The 24,408-nt window shown below is 43.2% G+C and overlaps 1 protein-coding gene across 1 annotated transcript in view; it reads right to left on the reverse strand.

The window, feature by feature from the left end:
- Positions 1-7,824: 7,824 nt before the first annotated feature.
- The window catches only part of TRPM8 (transient receptor potential cation channel subfamily M member 8), a gene marked incomplete at both ends in the record, with an annotated part of 73,954 nt that continues 57,370 nt past the window's right edge, over positions 7,825-24,408 (reverse strand). The window contains 4 exons of the mRNA XM_080798966.1: positions 7,825-7,875; positions 12,527-12,560; positions 13,622-13,721; positions 18,254-18,444. Coding sequence (XP_080655092.1) covers positions 7,825-7,875; positions 12,527-12,560; positions 13,622-13,721; positions 18,254-18,444 — 376 coding nt within the window. The remainder of the gene's footprint in view (positions 7,876-12,526; positions 12,561-13,621; positions 13,722-18,253; positions 18,445-24,408) is intronic.

Consider the following 24,408-nt stretch of genomic DNA (forward strand, 5'->3'; position numbering starts at 1 on the left):
TGCTTCTCAGAGCCTTCTCATGACCCTTCTTAGTCTGCACCCCACTGTCCTTGCACCTTCCCTCGCTGGGCATACTGCCGTGCGGTGTTACTTCTGCTTCTTAAATCAGTGCCCTCTCCTCTGGGAGATGGTACAACGGAGGGGGCGGGCAGGGGCTTTCAAATGCTTCTGTTTATTCTGAACCATCCTTATTACCCAGGAAGTCCTCACAGTGAACAGCTAATGACCGCACATTGTACATAGACGGGGATGAGGGAGATTTCTCCTTGTCAAACAAGACTTCTGTAGGGGGAAGAAACTGATTTTTAAAACTCCATGCTATAAATGTGTTGATCAGAGCAGAGGGCTTATTTCTGAACCACAGATGTTCATGATTAAGCTGGGGCTTTGGGGCACTCTGGTCTGATCAACCACCAAAGGTTCCTTTCCCCTAAAGACTTCCATCTTCAGGAGAATAAAGGCGTAGGGTGGGAGGAGTGGGCAGGGAGGCCAGTGGGATGTTCATCTCTGATACCAGCCCCAGCTCGGCTGAGGGCCCAACTTCTGAGACTTTTATTTTTGAGACAGAGGCTGTGGGCAGAGGCTGTCTCCATGGCGACCTGCAGCTCAGTCTCCACTAGACCCAGAAGAAGCTGAGACGGGTGAGAGGGATAGGGGGACATACACTCCCTCAATTCTCTCTGGAACAAATGTGGCCACTTTGGAGCAAGAGGACCCCGCCTTCAGCAAGGAAACCATGCTCCAGGCTGGGCCTGAGACTCCATGATTACGTGGGGTTGTGGACAATGGACATCCATGTCGGCCCCAAGACGGATCTTGACCCACTTGTGAGCTCACAGGGGATCTCTCTAACCTCAGAAACAGCTAAGCATGTCTGAGGGGTGATGACATATGGGGGACTTTTGTTTAGAGAAGTCAGCTCATGTAACCCTGGGAACAAAATTCCTATAGAAACAAATCTGACTAAACTAAGGAATTTGAAGCCTTCTCCAAGAGAACCAGTCCAGGCCTCCCGAATGGCCAAGGATCCAGCAATCATCAAGCCGCCCATGATGGACAAACCAGTGACAGAAGGGAAGAAACCACCACCACGGTCATATAGTCTCAAAGCCCATGACTTGAATGTGCTCACACCCCTTGGCTTCTAGAGCTGTGTGTATCCCAGGGACCCTGCATGGAGGGTATGTTGGGCCCAACTCCCACTTTATCTTGGCCCTGACGTGGGAAGGGCTGTTACTTGTTTATTTTTTTAGACCTCTTAAACCAAGGCTAGAGCTGGAGACCTAATTGGTTTTGGAGAGATGTTAGTGCAAAGCTTCTCCTTATGTGGAAGAAGCCATTTTGTACTTGTTCATTAACAGTGAAACTAAGGAACCCCAGCAGTGAAGTAGGGGGGCCTCACCGCCCATTTTTGTATTGTTTACCATAGACAAGAACTTTGCCCATTGCTTACTGGGTAGCTAATGTTTGTGTCATTTCAGAACTGGGGCTTCTCGGTTTCCGGACCACGATCAGTGGGAGGATGGACAAATCATGGAATAGAGGCATGCAGGGGCTAGTTGAGACTCTGATCCAGTTGACGGTGCTCTTCCGTGTGCTCCAGCCTTGCCAGCTGGGGGGACATGACATCTGTTTGAGACCTGGGTACAGCTCCCAGTCAGACTGGGCAGGGACCGTGTATCCACCCACTTTGGTGGCCCCAACAGGCCACTTCTTCCTGCAACCACTTCTTACCAGAGCACCTCTTGGAGTCACACAACAGACACTGGTCTTGCATATCCCTTTTTGCACTTTTCAAGTGAGATCAACCTAACTCCACTTTGGGTGAAAACTTCCTAAGGGGGGAGATTCAGTCTATTGTTTTGGGACATATATATGGATGGTAAACCTTTTTAAAGTAAAGAAGGTGGCACCTACATGTAAAGTGCAGTCTTGAAACTAGTGTCACCCTATTTCTATTTTCTTGTTCAGGACAGGCATAAGGCTTTTATTTCTTTTTTTTTTCTGAGAAGTGGAAGAATTTTAAGTTTTTCTGCGTGAAACTATTAAAAAGACCCCAGAAAGAACCACATATTTTTTTAAAGATTTTATTTATTTATTTGAGAAAGAGAGACAATGAGTGAAAGAGAGAGACCATGAGCTGGGGGGAGGGGAAGAGGGAGAAGCAGACTCCCTGCACAGCAGGGAGCCTGATGTGGGACGCAATCCCAGGACCCCCGGATCATGACCTGGGCCAAAGGGAGATGCTTCACTGGCTGAGCCACCCAGGCGTCCCTAAGAGCCACCTGTTGTTATAAATATGTAACTTACTGAGGAAAAGAATGAGGGAAGCCACCTTTTTATTTCTCCTCTCACCATGTACGTATTTGGCCATTGTCTTAAACACTTTCTCAAAATAGCCCTGTTTTGTATGTTTGTTTTGGACAGTATCGTGTCTACATAAGAAACTGAGCTGACCGTTCCATAGAGAGGTCCTGGCATCAAAAATGATCAGGATAATTAATTAGTTTGTGTCTTCTGTTGTACTTGTATCTCTCATTTGTGTTGACAATAAAAATCCTTACTGCTTTCTCAAGAAGAAAAAAAAAAAAGAATTTTATTTTAGGTCTACTGTCAATAAAATGACGGAAGCAACACCGGACCGTCCTTCCTTGTCATCTAATTCATTGACACACTCATTTAAATCAAGCTGCAGATTACCTATGTAATAGCATAGGACACAGTGAGCACCACACACAAAGACATAGCAGCTTTGGTTAGAGGTACCGATCCACACCTGTGCTATTTCTGTGAGCTACACTTAAAATAATGACTTTGCGTATGTAAATACCATGGGGCATGGCCATGCAAAAACATCTACCAGACAAGCTGAGTTGAAAACACTTTCTTCTCTAGGACCAGTGAATTCTGAGTATGGGCCAGCTTCCCCGTCACTATCGTCAACAGGAGAGCTTCTTGTGCTGCTGTTACTAAGGTGTGTGTGGGTCTTTTTCTTAAACTAACAAAAACACGGACAATGGAGATTCCTATCCATATGTTTGTATGGACAAACAGGTTGAGGGGGATCGGCCAACAGTTATGCTAAACTTTGTCCTATGAGACAAACCGAAAATAGTTTGATTTACTGACTTTATTCAAATTCACTATTTGAACGAGGGTAAGAGGCTGAGACTGCTGGTTCTCCTCAGATAACCTTACACATACACTGCCACACACTTTCTTTTTCCCAGGCAGTATGGAGAGAACCTAAGACTCTTCTTGGTGGCTTCAGAAAAGGCAGATACTCTAGTTGAAACAAAAGGAACATTCTCCCACGAACAGAGAAGTTTTGAAAATTCCACTCATTGGCAATTTCTGTCATACAAATTTTATTCCATCTACTTTCAGCATCTGAAACCATGAGCTCGTCAACCCTATTGAAGAGGATTCCCCTTTAAGCCATTAATAAGGTTTAAGTAAAAAAGACATTCATTCCCATGAATTCATTCCCTGCCAACATTATGAATGTTGTGAGTAATCATTTTAACTAAAGCCCAGACAAAATGATAAAACACTTTTTTTGGTTCGTGCTTTTGTAGTTTTTTAAATTAGATGATCTTTTAATAGCTTCCTTCCAAGATTTCCTTCTTCAGCCACTGAGTTTATAGTCTAGTCAAAGCTGGAAAAACTAATTATGGACACTTAAAGTGCCTTATGTTCTTCTAGCACATCTTTTAGGCAAAGCTACCTCCCCTTCCAGAGAAAACTGAGACTAGAAGTGTTCAGCTAGATGATCTCCCCAATTCTAAACCAATACCTTCAATTTCCAAAAATATTTAAGTAAGCATGTCGATTTCTGCCTAAACTAAGGATTAAATATAATACCTTATGTTAAGAGTTCTAAGTTCACGCATCTCGCAAAAATATTTAAGTAAGCATGTTGATTTCTGCCTAAATGAAGGATTAAATACAATACTTTATGTTAAGAGTTCTAAGTTCAAGAACCTCTTATCTTAGACTTAAGTTAATAATTCCTATTTGCTATACATTTATGAAAAAGCATTGTAAATGATTTGATAATCAATATATACCCCCAGGAGTCTAGCTATGGGAAAATTTCCCAAATGCAGAAAAAGATTCATGCACCAAGATGCTCATCCCCACGACCAACTGGAAACAGCCTTCAATGACCTGCACTATGGAAATCATTGGAGGTTGAATCATTAATATAATGTTTAAGAAGACCATGAATATAACAAAAACATCCTTGATAAAATACTAAGTGAAAAAGCTTATACAAAATTGTATATGTGGTCTGATGACATCATGTAAAATCTTATAAGAGAAATAAAATATGCATAGAAAAAAATAGATTTGGAAACATACCCTAAAATGTTAGCAGTTATTATCTTTAACCACTAGTGGGACTATTTATACTCCTTCTACTTTTCCATGTAGTCTGAATTTTCTATAATATTCATGGGTTATTTTTACTGAGAAAAGAATGGATAAGAGAAGAAAGGAGCACCCCCTGAAAACGAAATCAGGGGGTGCCTCTCAAGGTCCCATTTCGGAGTGATTCTTCATGTTCACATCTTCAAGAGTTCCTGGTGAAGTGGGAGAAGACAGGATAAGGGTTTGTCACCTCCACTGATAAATAAAAAGCCTAATGAGAAGTGAGAATAGTATTTCCTGAGAAGAGCAGGGCCCTCTTGCTCCACCATGTTTCAGAATCCGCCCTGACGGGGCAGACTTTAAACAACACGCCAGCTAACTAGTCACATATTCCACAAAGGGAAGTAGCAGAGAAGTGATTGCGCTAAACGACAGTGGCATGGGAGGACAGGCGTGACCCGGTTCTTACTGCCAGGAGAGATGTCATACACATGGGTCAGAAGTGGGAGGAGTGAAGGAAGAAGAGGATGCAGGAACACGCTCTAAAATGATCCACGGCGAGTACGAGTGTGAGACTCAGGAAGAAACAGGGCAGCCGTCAGGAAAAGCTCTTCCTTCACATCCATCTTCTCGTGTGAAACCAAACGCATGTCTGTTTCTCAGATTTGAGCACACTGGGGCGATGAAAGCCATCCTCTGGGCACACCCAGGGCTGGTATAGTTCTTACTGAGTGGTCAGTAACAAAGCTCTTCCTCAGCCTTCTTGACTTGTTCCCACCTACACTTCTGATGTCACCTGTGAAACGGAAAGGACACTGTCTTAAGAATGGATTCCCCACGTCCGTGCTCAGGAGATGATTTTCTTCGAAATATATTGGTAATATACGGGTCATGAGTCCAAACGCATTTCTCAAAAATTGATTTTCTTTTGGTATTGAAGTGCCTGTGAGACCATGTTTTCTCTTAAAGGTGTGAGTTCTGACCAGCTTGCCATGAGAACGCAATGGCCACGGGTGAGAGACAGAGGCTCGGCTCAGGCCAGGTGAAGACTCAGAAAGTTTCCCAGTGCTTGATTTGTGGAGTGGTTTCCCATCAGTAAAAGGGTAAGTTGAAAATAAAGCTAAGAACTGCAATGATTTCTTGAAATGAAGTTTTATTATGACATCCAAAAGAATTTCAAATTCTTTCACTGAACTAGAGTTTCAGAGTGGCAAATGCAAGAATCAATGGATTATTATGTAGGGATCAAGACATTTCCAGTGAATGTCTTTCCCCCATGGCCCTCAGGTCCTTAAGTCCACTCTAAGTATAAAGCTATGAGAAAACAAGTGGCTTTGTTCTGCCCTCAGTTCTTAATTCCTTTCAACCTTGTGTGGGAGAAAGGGAAATACGTATATGTATACGTTTATTTTATCCCAAGTTATTGGATCAAAGGCTGATTTAAGGATGGAGAGGCCAGATGGGCAAATTGGTAAAGACCTACCCCTACCAACACCAGGTCACTCCCACCTGCAGTTGGCGTTCTCTTTCCTTGCCCTTACCCCCCAAAAAGATCACCTTCACCCCTCTAGAGACAGACATATCTGAACAATATTTTAGCAACATGTAGATGGTTGCCTATAAAATTACATTTTCCGTGAACTTCTAAAGGATATGCCAAACAACATGAAAAAAAAAAAAAGAAAAAGAACATGGGCCTTATATTGAGAAGAAAAAAATATATACAAAAAACCTGGACATTCCAAATTCATTGTTTCTAAAGATATCAACAGTTACAAATTTATAGGCTGTTTTCTCATCCTCATTCTTTCATGGGTGGCCTGCACAGAAATGGAGGAATGTCTTTCTCCCAATTCACTTTCATTCACCAATTCATCAACTCTCCTTATATTAATAAAAAAAATTAAGTTTTCACAAAAGGCAAGTCAATAAGAAGCCAGTACATTTGTTCATTTTACTCACAGTAAACACATCTGAAGAGGAACAAGATTGAGGATGCTGGAGCTGAGAGGTGGATGGGCATCTCATTTGGGATCTTTTCTGACCTTTTCTATCTTCCACAGTTTTTAAAAAATCATGTTTAATTTTTGTTATCTCTTTCTTGTTTTTTTTAAAATATATTTCAGCTCATAAATTAAACAAAGTGACAAGTGTTTCAAACTCAAACTACAATTTATTTTTCACCAAAACAATACTATTGTTTTCATTATGAGAGAGTTGAAGTACATTCCTCCTAAATATGTAAGACTTGTTGTCTTGAGCACATCTAGGAGTTCATGCCTGCCTTCCAGAATAATCTGATAAAACATGGATCTGTCTTGCTCTAACAAAATCCCCCATATATATGATCCATAATTGTCAGGACCCAAGGAAAAGTATGGAGTGACCAGAAATATTGAAAGGAACCTAACACAACACAATCCCCTCCATGACACAATCAATCTATGAAGAGAAATTCTGCAGGGTAAGTGTTTAGGGCTTAGACCATGATCGGTGTCTGAGCCTCAGCCTAGGTCCTGACACAGGACTTCTTTGAGAAGTTAGTGGACACTCATAAAGATTAAGGAAAGGGAAGCAAAGGGAAAGAAGGAAGGAAGGAGGGAAAGGAGGAAGGAGGGAGGGAAGGGAGGAAGGAAGGAAAGAAAGGGAAGGAGGGAGGGAGAGTCTTAATTGTATTTCTATTCCTTGCAACTTACTTTCTTAAAAAATTTTCATCAAATGGAATCCCCATTGCTGTTTTTCCCTAAATCTACATGTTCACATTTTAACATTTATTGTGTTTATAATTTAGACAGGAAATGAAAAAACATAAAGCAAATGGTAAGATCATGGAGCCAAATCTTGGGTTCAACTGCCAGTTAACTGAATTATATTTCTACCGTACAAATGAGCTATTGCTGAAAAGCCTTGAATGCTTGACTAAAATATATTTGGTGGAAAAAGACGATCAACATACATTTATCTATCCCACAGCAATAAACTTGCATAGTGTATAGTGTATCGTGAGAATAAGGAACATGTTTTAGGCACTGATCCATAAAAATACCCATGAAAGAGAATTAAGAAAAAAATATCAAGTCTTTGAGCAGTGTGACCTTATTCAGTTAATGCCAAATAGCTATATAGTTTGTGAGTGCCTTTGAAAGATTCAAAAGGATACATGTACTTTATTGCTGGCCGTGCTAACCTCCCTTGGGGAGCAAAATTTTGGGAAAGGAATGTGAAGAGAGGCTTCTACTTGTTCCTTCCTATACCCCTATATTGTTTGAATTTTTTAAACAATGCGTTACCTTCAAATCTGATAATAATGGAAAATAAAATAACTAAGAAAAAAATACCATGATTTTAAATTAGTATTGAAATATGTAAATTTTCAGGGCAAAAATATAGTCCATTAACATGACTTACCTTGCTATAATCGGATTTTTCTCCGTTACAGTCCATGAAGTTCTATTTGATTTTATTAGCAATCTCTTTCAGAAGACCCTTGAGATCATTAATCTTGGAAAGGGAGAAAACGTAGAACTGGTCTTAAGATAAATTTTCCAACTGTCCATGACTTAAATGATTACTCTATGGCTTTTCCTTGAAACAGATGTAGATACTAAGCAGCAAGTATGGAGCATCCTGGAACAGGGCAGAATGGGTGGCAGGCGATATGGACCCAGCCCACTGCTTACTTTCAGAAATCATGGCACTAGCAAATACTCATCAACACCAAGGAGTGGGAGCTTTTCTCAAAGGAAAACCAACAATGGCTCTCAGATAGAAAGGACAGGTTTTAACCACACAGAGAAATAATATGTAGAAATAATTATGGCATATGTAGTTAACGCTAATAAAATTATAAGATACCAACAAAGTTTCACTTCAGTAGAAGTATAATACTAATAAAAATATGACATAGGGGCGCTTGGGTGCCTCAGTTGGTTAAGTGTCTGCCTTTGGCTCAGGTCATGATCCCAAGGCCCTGGGGTCAAGCCCCACCTCCGTCTCCCTGCTCAGTGGGGAATCTGCTTCTCCCTCTGCCTTTCCTCTCACTCATGTCCACGTTCCTGTTTTCTCTCTCTAAAATAAATAAAATATTTTAAAATAATAATAATATGATAAAATACTAATAAATCAAATATTTGTAACTAAAGTGTCTACTCCCACGAAAAAAGTATACATAGCAAAACAATTCAAGTAAGACACAATAAAATTATTTTTTTTTTAAAGATTTTACTTATTTATTTGACAGAGAGAGATCACAAGTAGGCAGAGAGACAGGCAGAGAGAGAGGGCAGGGGAAGCAGGCTCCCGCTGAGCAGAGAGCCTGATGTGGGACTCGATCCAGGGACCCTGAGATCATGACCTGAGCCGAAGGCAGAGGCTTAACCCACTGAGCCACCCAGGTGCCCCTAAAATTATTTTTGATATGTGCATCTTTCACAAGCTTATGACACAAGATGAATGAAGCTCATTCTAAATTACACACCTTATCAGTATATTTGTTAAAAGTTCATGGACATAGAGCAATTTCAATACAGTTGCTTTCTAACTTGCTAAGTTTCTCACTCAAGGAAAAAAAAATATGTTTTTATCTTGGGCTTATTTCCAGTAATAATCTCTTCGTTTAACTTTTTCTTTTTTTTCTAAGAATGAAACGAATCCATAAGGACTAATAGCTGCCTAAAATAAAGAAGGTCTAGTAAGATCCCTACTTACAGACCTAAGGTCAATTGTGAATGACTTTGTTTTAGGGTATAATGAATGGAGAAATTTTTTATTTGTTGAAGGGGCTTAGTGAGATCCCTGTATTTGTTGATGGTAGAATGACTTCAATAGGCTGCTAAAAGCAGATGTAAGATTCTGAGAACTTGCTCAAGGAACAAGTGATGATCCCTTACGTTCTCTGTGGATGCAAAGGAGAGATGTTTTTGTTGCTCAGTAGGGTGGGGAGGGTACAGGATCCAGGAGGGAATAAAGAGGAAAGGGGACAGGGGAGCAGGATCAGAAGCAGGGAGACAGGGAGTGAAATCCTGCACAGTCCGAGGCCTCCCTGGGACCCACCCAGATCCTCCCCAAACCTACAAAATGCATGGCGCCAGTGGGCTTCCAGTAGAAACCAGCAAAAGGGCTGAGCTCCACATCCAGGGGCATGCAAAGGGGACAGAACCTGCAAGCTCTTCTCTGAGGACCCAGGGAACTCCTGGTCTGTGTGCGGACAGCTTCAACCATGACAAGTGACTTTCCCAACCCCCACTTCCCACAGCCCCCACAGCTCAGGCCCACTGGCCCCACTGATGCTGTCACTGCCAGACCCTCAGTGGTCAGGAGGTCTCAGTCTGTAAATGGCATGGCTCCTGGTTCCAATGCCCTGATTCACTGGATGACCTCTGACCCACAACCCAGAGAGGCTCCAGCCCTGCCTCTCTCTCCCTCCAAAGCTACCCCAACTGAGACCATGAGGGAAAACAACACAACACAACAACCAAAAATAGCCTGCTTTCTGAACACACACCTAAACAAGTTTAGGATGCCTCTATTCTCAAACCAGACTGTTTAAGCTGCTCTTGTGTGGCCGCCCCAGTGGCTCAGAGGGTCTTTGAAGAAGTCCACCAGATGTGCCCCTCTCCGGCTAAAACTCTGCAGAAGCTTCCCTCACACAGGGATAAAATCCAACCAGACAGAAGCAAGTTCCCACATGGGACGGCCCAGCCCCCCCCCTTCCCTCCCACTCAGAGCTTCCCCAGTTCACGCTGCCCCTCGTTTGCTGCCTGGAATGCTCCCTGCTTCTCTGGACTCGGGCCTTCCCAGCTGCTGACCCTGCTCCCTGCTGACACGGACACAGGTGATCTGTGGAGTGCGTGACAGATCCTGCATTGAAAATCACTGTTGCCACCAAATCCTGCACAATTCAGGTCCTATAACCACGCCACTCCACAAAGGCTCCATTCATGACACTGGAGGGGCCACATCTGCTTCGAAGGCTCTTAGCCCCATGCCTGGCACGTCGCAGGTGCTCGGTAAATATGATGTGTTACGTGGCCTAGCCACAGAAGCAGCAGACAATAGACCTAAATATAAATACATGAGGTAGAAAAGTGAATATATCATATAAGGATATATATTATTTATTACAAACCATATGTGTCTAATATAAATACTCAATCTGAGAGTGCTATCTCCAATTGCTCCTTTCATATATTCTCCTAATACTCGCTAAATTTTCCATAATCTTTAAACATACCTATCACTTTTCTTTTTCCTCTCCATTGGTGATAATCGTGATATACATCCTAGCATGATCATTTACGTACAGCGTTCAACTCCAATCAAACAGGAATCTTCCCAGCCCCTCAGGGAATGACCCACAACACAACATCAGAATGAGAGCAGCTGTAACAAGATACGCTATTGTGTGATACAGAGTCCCCAAAGATGGCTGCTAATGGTTCCTTTGTGCCTGTCCACAAGTGCCACTCCTACCTCAGGAGGTGGGTGACTGAATCTGGCTGGTGGCTTCTCTGAACAGACTCTGGTGGAAGTGACATCACACTAGGCTCTCAAAAGTAACAGCAGTCTGCTTCCTCACTCTTGGAAGAAGAGGGACTGCCTCAAGACCGCCACGCGGTGACAAGCCCAAGCCACAAGGATCAGAAGTCACAGGCAACAGAGAAGCCCACCGAGATGCCAGATCCTGGCCTCGCCACCCGCTGTATCCAGCCCAAGAAACCCAATTGAGTACACATGATGCAGAACTGCCCAGAGGCGCTCTTCCCAAACCCCTGACCTAACAAAAAAAAAAAAAAAAGCTAGAGCTAAATAAAATGGTGGGTTGACGCCACTGAACTTTAGGGGTTGTTTGTTATGCAGCAAAGCGTTTGCACAAAATATACCACCATCCTGAGTAGTTGACTAGAGTGTATAGAGCTGGTCATTGCAGAGAGAGGAAAGGGGAGGATGAGTCAGAAGGAAGAGAAGAGCTGCTCCGGGGGGACCAGGAAGGCATATTGTCCTGTCAGCACCAGACTTCAGGAGGCGAAGCCTATGGAAATGCAGCCTTGGTTCTTAAGAATGCTGGTGGTAAATAACACAAAAATAATCAAGAAATTTTGAGCTGGATAAATTCTCATATAAGAGCTCCATGAGGATCTCTTGGGTCATTCATTCACTCAGCAAATGTTCATTGAGACCCTACTGGTCCGGGCAAGGCACTGAGTGCCTGAGATTCTGTCTTACCTAGTGCGGTACTGTCCAGCCACCAAACAGCACAGCACTGGGAGGGAATGTGACTACCATCATCCAGGATGCTCGTCTCAAAATACCATGATAAAATACCACGCATCATCTCCTCCACAGAGCCCAACAGGGATCCAGTATTTATGAGTCAGTTGTAATTTCTGCTATACCTAATCATCACTTCTGGCCACCCAGCTCCGGGTGGATGTGGGCACACTCTCCCAACCCTAATGTTCACATGTGTATTTGTGCATCTGCAGTGCCCTTCAAATTAAGTAGCTAGCAAATTAGAGCGGCATCCGAGATGAGCACAGAGGCACTTAGGCTCCCAAATTGCTCTTCTGAGCCTTGCAGGTGTTTCTGTAACTACAAATATCCTACACCTGCTTTCGCAGCTGAGAGAAAGAGAAGAAGGGGTCCTGGGCCTGACAGACATCAAAGAGTTTGGAGATCATGGGAATGGGACTCCAGCCCTGTTGCCCCGAGGGGCCGGGAACATCTGAGAAGCAGCTCTGTTCCAGTACCCAGACCTCACTCAGTGAATGAAGAAAGATGAATATGGAACAGGGTCATTTCTATCTTTTTTTTTTAAATAATTAACTTCTTTTGTTTCCAGACCGCAACCACTGGCCTCTAGCTGAAAGCTCAAAGATAACACAGATTTTTTATTTTTGGGGGAGAGAGAGAAAGTGCACGTGAGCAGGAGGGTGAGGTGGGGAGGAGGAGGGGCAGAGTGAAAGAGAGAATCTCAAGCTGACTCCACCCCGAGTGCAGAGCCCAATCTAGGACTCGATCTCACAACCCCGAGATTGTGACCTGAGCTGAAACCAAGAGTCAGACACTTAACTGGCTGAGCCACCCAGGTGCCCCAAATAACACAGACTTTAAAAAAAAAAAAATGTTTGCCAAACTATTATCAGGACTATACCTTTGTATCCAGCTGTCTAAAGCGATGCCTCATTCTTCAAAGAAGTTTAAAAGAGAGAGAGAAAAAAAAAAAAAAAAACAAGAGAAGGAAAAGGGTGAGGAAAAGGTTATTAGACTCCATTTTTCAATCTTTTAAAGAACAAAACACAGATTAGTTTCATTTTCAGCTAAATCCATGTCAGCTGCAGTTTTCTTCCCGACACCCAAATGAAGTGGGATCCCACTCTCACCCCAGTTAGCAGTATAGCAAGTGCATGCTACCTCTGCTGAGAGGGCGGTAAGGTCCCTCCCTCCTTTCCAAAATCAAGATCTCAGAGTCTAGGAATGGAGAAAGCTTAGGGAGTTTACCCTGTAATTCAAAGAGAAAGAGCATGCCATCTACCCCATGTGTCCCAGTAGCTGTGTTGAACGTAGCACAGGGGTTGGGTGTGCTTACATTTACTCTTAGAGTAAATTTTAAGGTATGTGTGGAGCTCTCAGTAAGAGTGACATCGGACCATGAACGATGTTAACGTTAGGGCACATGCCTAAAGGCCATACATGACACACTACTTGGGGACCATCTACAGAATTAGCTGTGACTTTTCTAGTTCTATGGGACGTTTATGACAACTCCATGTAATTCATAAATGATGGTGAGGAATTCTCAAGGACAGTCTCTAACAGATCTACCAAATGGTTTTCGATTCTGTTTCTTCATCACAGAGACACGTGTGTGGCACCTCCAAGATTATGCCAATTGTCCATGATCAGAGGTCTCCCCAGGATCCACCACCACAGCCATGGCAGAGGGAGCCACGCTCTTGTTACCTGGGTCCCGTGCCCTGCCCTGCAGTCCCCAAATACCTCTTTCTTCCCCCGGAACTTGGAGGACATTCAGGATGGTGGGGGCGGGGGGGTTGGTTCTGCCCTTCTTGAAAGCCTGGCACACACGTAGGGGCTTATCATTTTCAATTGACTAGGTAATATCTTTTTGGTGCTATTTCTTTCTGCTATAAATTCTCTTTACAGAGTTTCCACAAATAAGCTACTTATGTTCTGCCACCTTGTGTATACAAGGGGAGCCTAGCAAAGCAGAAATGAACTACTGGCATACTCCTCTGAGGCATCATTGGCTTTCGTGTTGATCTTGACGAGGTAATTCTCTTTCATGACACCCTCCCACGCCAGAGTCTCGTTGTCTTCATTTCTGAAACCTTGAATAATGAGACAAAAAAAAACCCACATTCAAATTGTCTCATTTGCCCCTTACCTCTTAAATCAACATCTGCTAGTCATTTTGTGATACCCTGGAGCCAGAAGAATTAGATTTGTCCCCGCACAGGCTGATCTAAGTAATGTGACTTACCAGTGACAGCAGCAGAGCGATGGAATGTTAATGAATTTCTTAGTAACAATGAGGAATGGGAGCTGCCTGCATGAAATAGGAATGCAATCTTTATTCTAAATAGAGATAAATCTAAAGCCTGCCTGTGTGTTTTGTGACTTAGCAAAATCGTTTCAGTAATAAATTTTGTCCTCACATTTTATATGTGCTCCTCTTTCATTTGGATGACGTAAAAATGCTAAATCAACCACTCAGAATTACTGATGGATTGCTATTCTAAGCCTAAACCCAGAATAGGAACTTTGGAGGAGAGGAAAATAAGCCTTGGACATCATTGCTCCCCTTGTGAAATATGCAGTCTGGGTGTGGACCTCAAGGAAAATTCTTTTTTTTTTTTTTTTATTTGTTTATTTGACAGACAGAAATCACAAGTAGGCAGAGAAAGAGGAGGAAGCAGGCTCCCTGCTGAGCAGAGAGCCCGATGTGGGGCTCGATCCCAGGACCCTCGGATCATGACCTGAGCCTAAGGCAGAGGCTTTAACCCACTGAGCCACCCAGGCGCCCCTCAAGGAAAATTCTTACATCTAGTGTTTTCCTTTCATCATGGCTTGCCATAAAATTGGCCCAGGGGCATGTTCCAGCAAGATCTCTCAGTTCAGTTTCTTACAATACTTGGGCCTTTTGGAAGGCAAGCAAACAAAATAACAGATCAACATGGCACCTATGTTTCAGATAGTGGTGCACTGGGCAGCCATCTGCTATATGAATTCATGGGGGAAAGAAAAGAACGTATGTTCATGTAGATGTCCACTTGGAAAAAAAATCTATTGAGTTTTGTTTTTAAATTGCCTTTAAATTATAAGTTCTGCCTGGATTTAAAAAGAATTAATTGGAAATTAAAGACCTAGCCAGTAAGGCAAGTGACAGGATGGAAGCAAATCCTACATAGCAAATACAGATTTATAGAAAATAATCCCTAATTGAATTTCTTTTAATTGTGTTTTTCTTAGCCAAGTGATTTCCAATGTCTTTTCCTCAAATGAAAATGTCTGTAGAAGCCCAATAGGAGTACTTGAAAATCAACACAGAATGGATCAACACACTCTGAGCTCAGAACCAGAGAGCAACAGTGACTAATGACCAAAAAAAAAAAAAAAAAGAAAGAAAGAAAGAAAGAAAAGATGGTCAACTTCTCTAGCAGTCAAAACAATGCTGCTGGAATGATGACGTTGCATTTTCACCAACCAAAGTGGAAAATTAGCAGAGTCTACAGTAATAACTGTAGCCTATGTGGGCAAAGATGTGGATAAACAGGTTTCGGGGGGAAATATCTGTAAATTTGTCACAGCCTTCAGGCATGATGGATGAAAAGGTGGAAGAGGAAGGTGGCCGACAATATCAAAAGAATTAAACCTGTACATGCATTTATCTAGAAATTGCTCTCCTATGAATAACTCCAAGGGAAAAAAGTCAGATGTGCTAAAAAATGAAGGCATCTGTTTATCATAGCACTGTGCAATACTGAAAGAATGGAAACAGTCTACATGTTTAACAGCAAGGAATTGGTTACACTAAATATGGCGCAGCCATATAGTCTGGGATTCTCTACAATTCAGAACTGTCATATAGGGACGCCTGGGTGGTTCAGCCGGTTAAGCCACTGCCTTCAGCTCAGGTCATGATCCCAGGGTCTTGGGACTGAGTCCTGCATCGGGCTCCTTGCTCAGTGGGGAGTATGCTTCTCCCTCTCCTTCTGCTCCCCCTGCTTGTGTGCTCACGCTCTCTCTCTCTCTCTCTGACAAATAAATAAATAAAATCATTTAAAAAACAAAGAACTGTCATATAGATTCATATTTAGGGATATGGAAAGTGTTCATGATGTATCATTAGCCAAATGAACAGATTAGATTATGAATATGTCTTTACAGAACAACCTAGCTATCACATATCCACACAAAAATAGTAGAGTAGATACCATTATGTTGACAATATTTATCTCTGAGTGGTGGGTTACACGTGCTCTTGCTCTTTCTTATTTGTGTTTTTCTATAGTTTTCAAATGTTCTATAATGAATATGGATTACTTTTGCATCATGGAAAGCAATATATTTTATAAAAGTGGATCACTGGTAGCATACCTTTTCATGATTACTGTAGGAGGTCACCAGAAAGTACCCAAAATGGAAGTTTGGATTCTACCTTTTCTGAAAAGTTAGTTGAAAAATCTTTCCTTCTTCTCCAAAGAAGGACAGTTTAGAGCTTAAATCCCATGACGTCCCCCTCCCTTGCAGGCAAATGCAAAGTGAACTAGGGAAATGCGTTACCACAAGAGACTCTGCCAACCACAGAGGGCTGCCGTTTCTGGGATTAGTGATCATCAGGAAGAAGCAAATGAATGTGTGGTGAGCAGACACCTCCAGAAGTTTCTAATGGGTAAACAGGACTCTCAGCTCCCCATCTCCATCATCACCACACTCTGGGTGGAGAAGGACTTGCCATATGGTCACCCATTCCCTCCATTTCTTTATTCCCTCCTGAAACTAAGAACTGTTTGAAGAGAGAGATTTGTCCTTAATTATACCCCAACCTTTCTGGTTCCCCTGATCCTGGACTGAGCACAGTGTACCTTTGGAGAGTGGACCTCCATCCCCTATAGCCCTTCCATCCACCATACCCAGACAGAATCCAACCAGTGGTGGTGGGGATTCACGGCCTCACAGAGCTATCCGTTTCACTTCCTCATAGCACGAATTGTGCTTATATCAAGTCAAAACCTTCCTCCCTGTTACTTTTACCCATTACTTGCTTTTTCTCTGGAACCATTCTGGTAAAAATATGGCCCGAGCAGCCCAGCCGTCACGTGACTTTGTTCATAACTGTACCCCCAGAACGAAGTTCGTATTTGCAAAGGAAAGCAAGCCTTGAGCAAGACGACTATTTTTACACTGTTTCTTCTCTATGTGCTATGGGGTAGATCCCTTTTCATGTTTTACTCTCTTTGATTAAAAGTTTGTGACCTAAAAGTTCATTCTTTTTCTTCTGATTTTTAAAGGAAATGTATAGATTTTCGTGGTCCCTGCAGCACATGAACTCTGGTGCTGTGTGTGATGGAGAGGCTACCCCAGCCCAAGCCAGAGCCAGATCCCCCGGCTTAAATCCAAGGTTAGAAGGCAGAGTGAATGGGCTAGCGGTACCCTTTCTTTTTCTCTGTGTCCAAACATGCAAATGCATAAAAATAGGCCTCTCCCTTCTTTCCTGCTTAATGTGGTTGAAACATGTCTGTATGCTAGGATGATCTGTCTAGCTCAGGGGCTCCAGGATTCGGTGTTAAGAAAACCTAGCCTGGTGCAGGGAAGACAGCTGTACCTGAGGAGGGGGTACCCGAGTGTGATGGAGAACCCCATGGTGACAGATTCTGGTTCCTAGAGTGGGGGTGAGGAGAGGGAGTTGCGTGGGGACCCTCCTTGCACCTCGGTCCTTGGCAGAGCTACGGAGGTGGGTGGCCACAGGAGAGAGAGAACCGACTGAGCTGTGGACCTTCCTGCCTTCGGGAAGGAAGTGGGAGAGTGTGCACAGTGTGGACCCCCGGCATTTGGAGGCTCAGGGGAAGCAGCCACCAGAGAAAGGATTGCCAAGTCCTCGGAGCTAAAGGGCCAGCCAGGGAACAGCTGAAGGACCCCCCAGTGCCCACACAGTAAAGGATCAGTTTTACACACGTGCCAGGTCAGAGAGCATGGAGCTGGCTTAGAGCAGGACCTCTGTTTCTGGAAAAGACTTTCTGCTTCTTCACCTCCTTCCTCCCTGCGCTCCAGCCTACAGTGGGTCAGTGACCGCAGTTGATGGGCGGGAGAGAAGGGGTGTAAGAGAGGAAAAAGCCAACAGCCACACTTCCTGACAACTCTGCCAGATGAGAGGGGGTACCGCAAAGACAGAAGTCTCCCCCCACCCAGCCCAAATGGCATTTAAGGGGCTGGTTAATAGACTGGACTGTATTTAGAGTAAAGTAACTGTAGGATTTCCTATTTCCCTAGGAGCGGCCAGAGAAGTCATGAGCTCTGCCGGAGTAGGGCTGATATCTCCCAGAAGCAAACACAAGGTCATATTTTGACCCTGTCCCATGAATCATGCCCGTTCGATGTCCTATTTACGTGATGAGGATGCACACCCAAAAGTCCTTCCCCCAGAGTAAGACTGTCCCGGCAGATCTGCCACACTCCCTTAATCTACTCTTTCCCCTCTCTTCATTCACAGGCTGGCCTGGTGCCTGATCATTACAGAACTACAGATGTGTGCCGCGACCTAACCATGTGTAATTCCTTCCTGTGGCCACACGGACCGGGCGGCAGTCCCTGTGAGAAATCATTGCTTTGGATCCCCAGCACAGACGGATAAGCCACTCACAGCAGGCAGAAGGCTCAGCGTTTCTCTCCCTGCAGCAGCATCCAAAGCACTTCTTGACCACCATGTAGAAGTAGGCGAAGACCACGAAGGGGAAGGGGATGTTCAGACGGTTGCAATACTCCTGCACCAGGAAGTACCTCTGGAACTTCCAGACCTGGTCGTTGTTCTCCTGGACAGTGCCCACAGTGTAGCTGGCAGGGGGGGAGAGAAGGACAAGCCTCAGTCTTCCACGTGCCTCCTCACCTCACTGGCAAGCACGGTGACATTGATAACAAGGTATTCCTGGGACAGCCTGAGTCCAGGGTAGGAGAGGAAGAGCCACATGGATCCCAGGGCCAGGACAACTCAGCGCCGGGCACTCTTCCATTCATGCTGGGCCAGAATTGTGTCTGGCTTTTGGGCTTTGAGGTTTGGGGTTTTTGTTTTTATCACACACCAAAAAAGGCTGTCTGCTGAACTTGTAAAAAATGTTTTACTTCAAGACCTTTCAAGGATTCCCTTTTTCTGTTAGTCTGTTACTGTGTTAGCCACAAAGAGGCTAAAGGTGTCGACTTTCTTAGGAAAAATTTGCCCCTCATACATTGCTAATGGGAGTTTAATTGTAAATAATCTGTGAAGGAAGTTTATTAATATCTATCAAGGGCCTCAGAAATGTTCAGCTCTTGGATCCAATAACTTTACTTCTGGAAATCTAAGACTAAGGAAGTACTGAGGAAAAAAATATGTGTATATATGGATATACACACAGCTGTCTGTCACAGTCCTGAAAGTAACAGCTGCCCCAAGCTCCCGCCTCAACAGAATGGGGCAACAGAAACATTCAACACTAAGAAAATGTATCACTCATTATGGTTAATCAATAGGGTTGCATTACACAGCCATTAAAATTATGATTATGAATAATTTTTATACTTTGGGGAAATGCTTCTGATACATGTTAAGTGAAATAATTAGGCTCAAACTCATACTTACAACATAATCTCAGTACATAATTTTTTTTGTAAGTCACAGGGAGAAATAAATCCATCATTACCAGTGGTCCACCCTGACACAGGTCATGAATGCTGTTTATGCTCTGTAGTCTGCTTCCTAAGCGTTACACAATGGACATGAATTATATAATTGAAAAAAGTGTCCACTGATCAGGAAAATGTCTGATTTTGCCATTGATTTATCGGTTATAAATCAAGTCAACTATAGCATAGCTAATGCTCATCGTGTACCAGACATTGCTCCAAGCAGCCTACTTATATTAATGATGTCATCTGCAAAAAACTCTCTAGTAATGATGTAAGTCCTATCATCACCTACGATGAACAGATCAGGACACTGAGGCATAGCAAGCGAATATTGTCTGAGTCTCCCAACTAGGAAATGATGAAGCCAGGACCTGGACCCTGCAATCCAGTCCAGCATCTGTTTGCCTCACTGCTTTGCAGACCAGACCATGAAATGTTTTGAGCTACGCTCTATTTCCAAAGGATTCGGTTCGACTACTTAATTAAAGAAAATGATGAAGCATTTTACCATTTGTGAATTTCAACCATCCAAGATACTTTCATTGCTGATGTCAAATCACCCCTTCGAGAGCCAAAGAAGGAGCAATCAACATTTGAAATCTCCTCTAAGCAAATCCTGACTGGGGATGCATTCAATTCTCCCAAATCTGGGCAAAAACTTCACAGACCAAACCGGAATGATGTGACCACGTAGAGAAGCTGGATCCATTTGTCGTGAGACCTCATTCTTGCCCCATGATACATTACGATCTAAGACTTAAATTTCTTTAAGGAAAGATCATACACACAAGCAAAACACTAATCTACACACATCACAATTATGGCTCTGCTTACAAGCTTGGCTTTGCTCGTGTGGGCGTTTACTGATGAATGGGACACCCTAGATCCTGGATTCTGGGAGGACGGGTGTTAGCAGCCAGCGTCCCTTCGACACCTAAAACTCAACCCCAGGGTGCAGTCTTTGCACGGAGGGAATTAACGTTTCTTGAACATCCATTGCACCTAAGTGCCTACACTAGGCATGCAGAATGGTTGCTGGACTGATTTTCATGTCAGTTCTATGTGGCAGATTTTTTTTAGGTGAAAAAACAGGACTGTAAGTACAAGAGTGTAGCAGAGTGAATCTAGCAATGAGCCTGCAGTGTCTTTCAAATGTAGATCAGCTTGCTTTGAGCCTAATTCCAACATCTTTGTCTGTCCTCACTAGTCCCCCCTGGTTCTGCCTGCAAAGGATACTGTAGGTCCCTCACTGTAATGGGGACAATGGTGGGCACACCCCAGATTCATTAAGTCCAGGCTAAGAACTTGCCAGCAATCAGTCTATTACTTTGCAACAGAACAATTGTCACCATTCGAATTACTGTCTCTGGGAGTATCTTAAATTACTAACATATCTAGTTAAAAATGATATCAACTGACTGCCTCTTCCACGCCTACAACACAATAGCCAACAAAAAAAGCAACAGCATCCATTTTAACACATCAAATGTTGTTCTCTGAGGTTCCACCCAGAGGGAATTAACAGTTCCTATCGAAGGGAGGGAGAGTTAGCATGCCAAGAATAGGGGAAGCTGACCTGTCCACCCGGTGGGCCTCCCTCCCTTCCTTGGGAGCTCAGCATGGCACTACGGCGGAGAAGAGTTCCAGTGGAAAGAGATTTGCCTCTTGGCTTAACTGATCACTCAGAGGCAATGAAAACATCTCATGTCTTCCAAGTCATCTGGAAAAGGGATTGGCAAACTGGGACCGGGGGCCAACTCCAACCCTTCCCCCACAGTTTTGCAGGGATGGTCAGCTTAGAATGGCCTTTCCAAAGCAGAGAGGTGGGGATGGCTGCTTGGCATATAGCCAAAGCAAAGACCCTAGCTGGCCCTCACAGAGAAAGTCACCAGCCAATCTCCAGTCTAGAATGGATTGGGGCCAATGCCTGCAAACTAAGGCCTTCATCTGTAGCATTTCTAAGCTGAAAAGCTTTGCCTCCTATCATTGCTCCGAGTGTCCCTCAGGACAACCCAGTGGCCTCCTGTTGGAAACTCCACTATACCTGCACCTCTGGGCACAGGTGGATCCAGTGAGCTGCCTTCCTTTCCTGGGTAAACTGTAAAAACCCTTATCCACATCCCAGGGGCTGAGAGTGAGCTAGCTGATTACAGGACATTAATACCCCAAAGCCGCTTTGCATAAGTAACACATTTCTGGGGCTGGCCATGCTGAGGTTTATTTATACTGCAGCCCACCTTCCCCATATGATAACAGCTTCTAAATCATTCTTCCCCCCCCCCCAAATCAGTTCTGGACTCAGCCAAAGACACATGAGTGCTCCCCAGGGAAAGCTGATAATTGAGCACTGCCTCAAACTGCTTTGTTAAAATCATTTTTATGTTCTTTAGACACTGTGTTCCATTTCTGCAGAGGAAAAGCAGCATTCTGGTGCCAATACACACCCACCCCCCTCAGCAAACCCAAATGTCCAGAGCAGCTCCGAGATCATCTCTCCCAACAGGCTCTGGGAATCTCCCTGCCAGCCCCTGTCCATCCAGAGTCTTCCCTGAGAGGAATAACACAGAGTCCCCTCTGACCCTACAACTCCAATGATATCTTGTGCCCTCTGGTACCCAGCTGGCGGAAGATGTGCAGTGATGACTGAGCTTGGTTCCCTAAGACCACCTGAGTGCCCTCCTCTGAGCAGGACAGGAGGAGGCAGGAGCCCCTCAAGGGAGACACAGTTTCCGAAATTTGCTGACACTGAGAATGTTACCAAGAGATAACAAATGTTCAGGACTCAGATAGCCTTGAACGTAAATGAAATCCAGCAGTACGTTCAAAGAATAATATGCCATGACCAAAGAACAGAGGATGACTAAGTATTAAGATCATTTATATAATTCATCATTTTCATAATACATCATAGATCAAAAGGAAAAATGTTATTTCAATAGTTGCTAGAAAGTCTTCTGGCAAATTCAACATCCATTTCTGATTAGGAAAAAAGAAAGAAGTAGGAGAAAAAGAAAGGAGGTTAATAAATAAGAAATATGAGGAAATGTCCATGACACAATAAGAAAAAAAAAAAGGAGGGGGAAAAAGAATTTAGCAAGGAGACTTGTTCCAAAATAAATAAGCAAAACTTTAATGGCTTTCCTACATATCAAAAATTACTTGTTGAAAAAAAAATAGAAAAAAATATTTTTCTCACAATCACAAATGGTTAGGAAAAAAGTAATAAAAAATCTTCCAGCTCTGTAGGAATAAAACCATTAAACATCACCAGCAAACTATGTACATTTGAGTAAATGGAGAATCACACTATTTTTTTCTGGATGGTAAGATACCATTTTTTAAGGGTGTCAGTTTCCCCTAAATGATTCTGCAAAGTTCACATCATTACAATAAAATTCACAAGACTTTTTTTTTTTTTCGGAAGGGAAAGAAAAAAGGATTTCAGAAGATAAGATTTAGACGCTTCCATATTAAATATTTGAATATTTATTTGAATATTTGAATATTTGAATATTGAATATTAAATTCAATATATAAAATTAAATATTTGAATATTAAAAATCCAAAAGAAGTTTTGCATCAAAATAATGAGAGGAACTTGTACAACAGATGTGAAAATAATTTTTTAAGTCAGTAATTAAAGCCACTTGGTAGTAAAAACCAAAATAGACTAATCAACAGAACAAAATGTCAAGTCTGAAAAAAAAATCACAATGGAAAAGTAGTTGCTAAAACAATGGCAGAATTTTAGAATAAGTTGAAAGACGAGAGAGTTGCCAGCTAGATTTCAATCAGGAAACACCTCCTGTAAGCTTTTCACAGATTTCATACGTTTTCCATCTGTTCCTCCTTTCCCGACACACCAGCAATATCCGGCCAGAGCTGCCCTGTGGCCCTGGGGACCCTGACTTCTGCATCCTCCCACTGCCCCATCGTGCACATCCTGATTCCCCTCTCATTCCACGGCATCAAAAAGCAGGCACAAAGTCTGTAACTCTTACACACAGTAAGAGACAACATGCGATTTCACTGCACTGAGTTTTAAAGTGCTAACTCGGGTTAGTATTTTGCTATCAGCCTAACACAATGAAGACCATGCCTTGTACCTGTGTAAAGACCCATGAGATCTCCCTTCACCTGCAAGAAAATGTCCAGCTTCTTTAACACAGCATAAAAAACATCCTGCAACCTAGCCCCTGCCTACATTTCCACCTTCCTCAGTGGCTGATTCCCCCCAGACTAGCTTTATCTCCCCCTGCTTCGCCCTCCCACTCTCACCCCCAACCCCGGGCCGGACTCCGGACTCTGGGCTCCCAGCAAGGGGTCCTCTAAGCAAATGTCCCCTCTGCTCGGGGCTGCTCACCCTAGCCCTGTCCCCAGTGTTCTGTCTCTCTTCCTAACCTCCCCCTGTGCTCCACAGTCCCTGTGACATTTTTCAGTGCTGCTTATATGATACTGTATTCTATTCCATTATCTTATATTTTTACACTACATTATATTATTTATGGTATTATATGTATCTGTTTATGTGCCCATCAACTTTTTCAACAGCAGAGACTTAACCTCTCTCTGCCTCCTACTCCTCATTTGTAAAATGATAAGGAAGCCACACCTACACGAAAATGATCGATAATTACATGAGGGTAGCCCATGATGAGCATGTGGACAGCTGGGCCCAGAGGAGTATCAGTAAACCTGAGGTCGTCTTACGACCACATTATTTGCTTTTTTTTTTTTTTCATCCACTTTAAGAACTCTTCTTAACCAGGTGGAGAGGCACCAAACTCTTAGCTGGTACCAGGTGGTTCTTTCCTTTTCTCTATTTTTCTGCATATTCATAATGGACATATATTTTTCCAAAGGTTAAAACATATCTGGGTCCCAGAAAAAACCCTCAGTCAGGGCATGTTTGACCAGTCCTCTTTGGAAGAAATGCTCAGGGATTTATCTGCAGGACACGGTGCCCACAAGTATCACAGCTGTGTGTCACGACGACCCAGTGTCATCTACTGACTTGAAGTTCACGTCATGCTCTGATAAGCCACACAGGGCCTGGGATCGATAACTTTAATGCAGAATAATCACAGAGGCCTGCATCCATTACCTCCCCCACTGAATACCATCTGGAGAGCACTC

Source organism: Martes martes (assembly GCF_963455335.1).
Source record: "Martes martes genome assembly, chromosome: 3".
In the NCBI taxonomy this organism is placed as follows: domain Eukaryota; kingdom Metazoa; phylum Chordata; class Mammalia; order Carnivora; family Mustelidae; genus Martes; species Martes martes.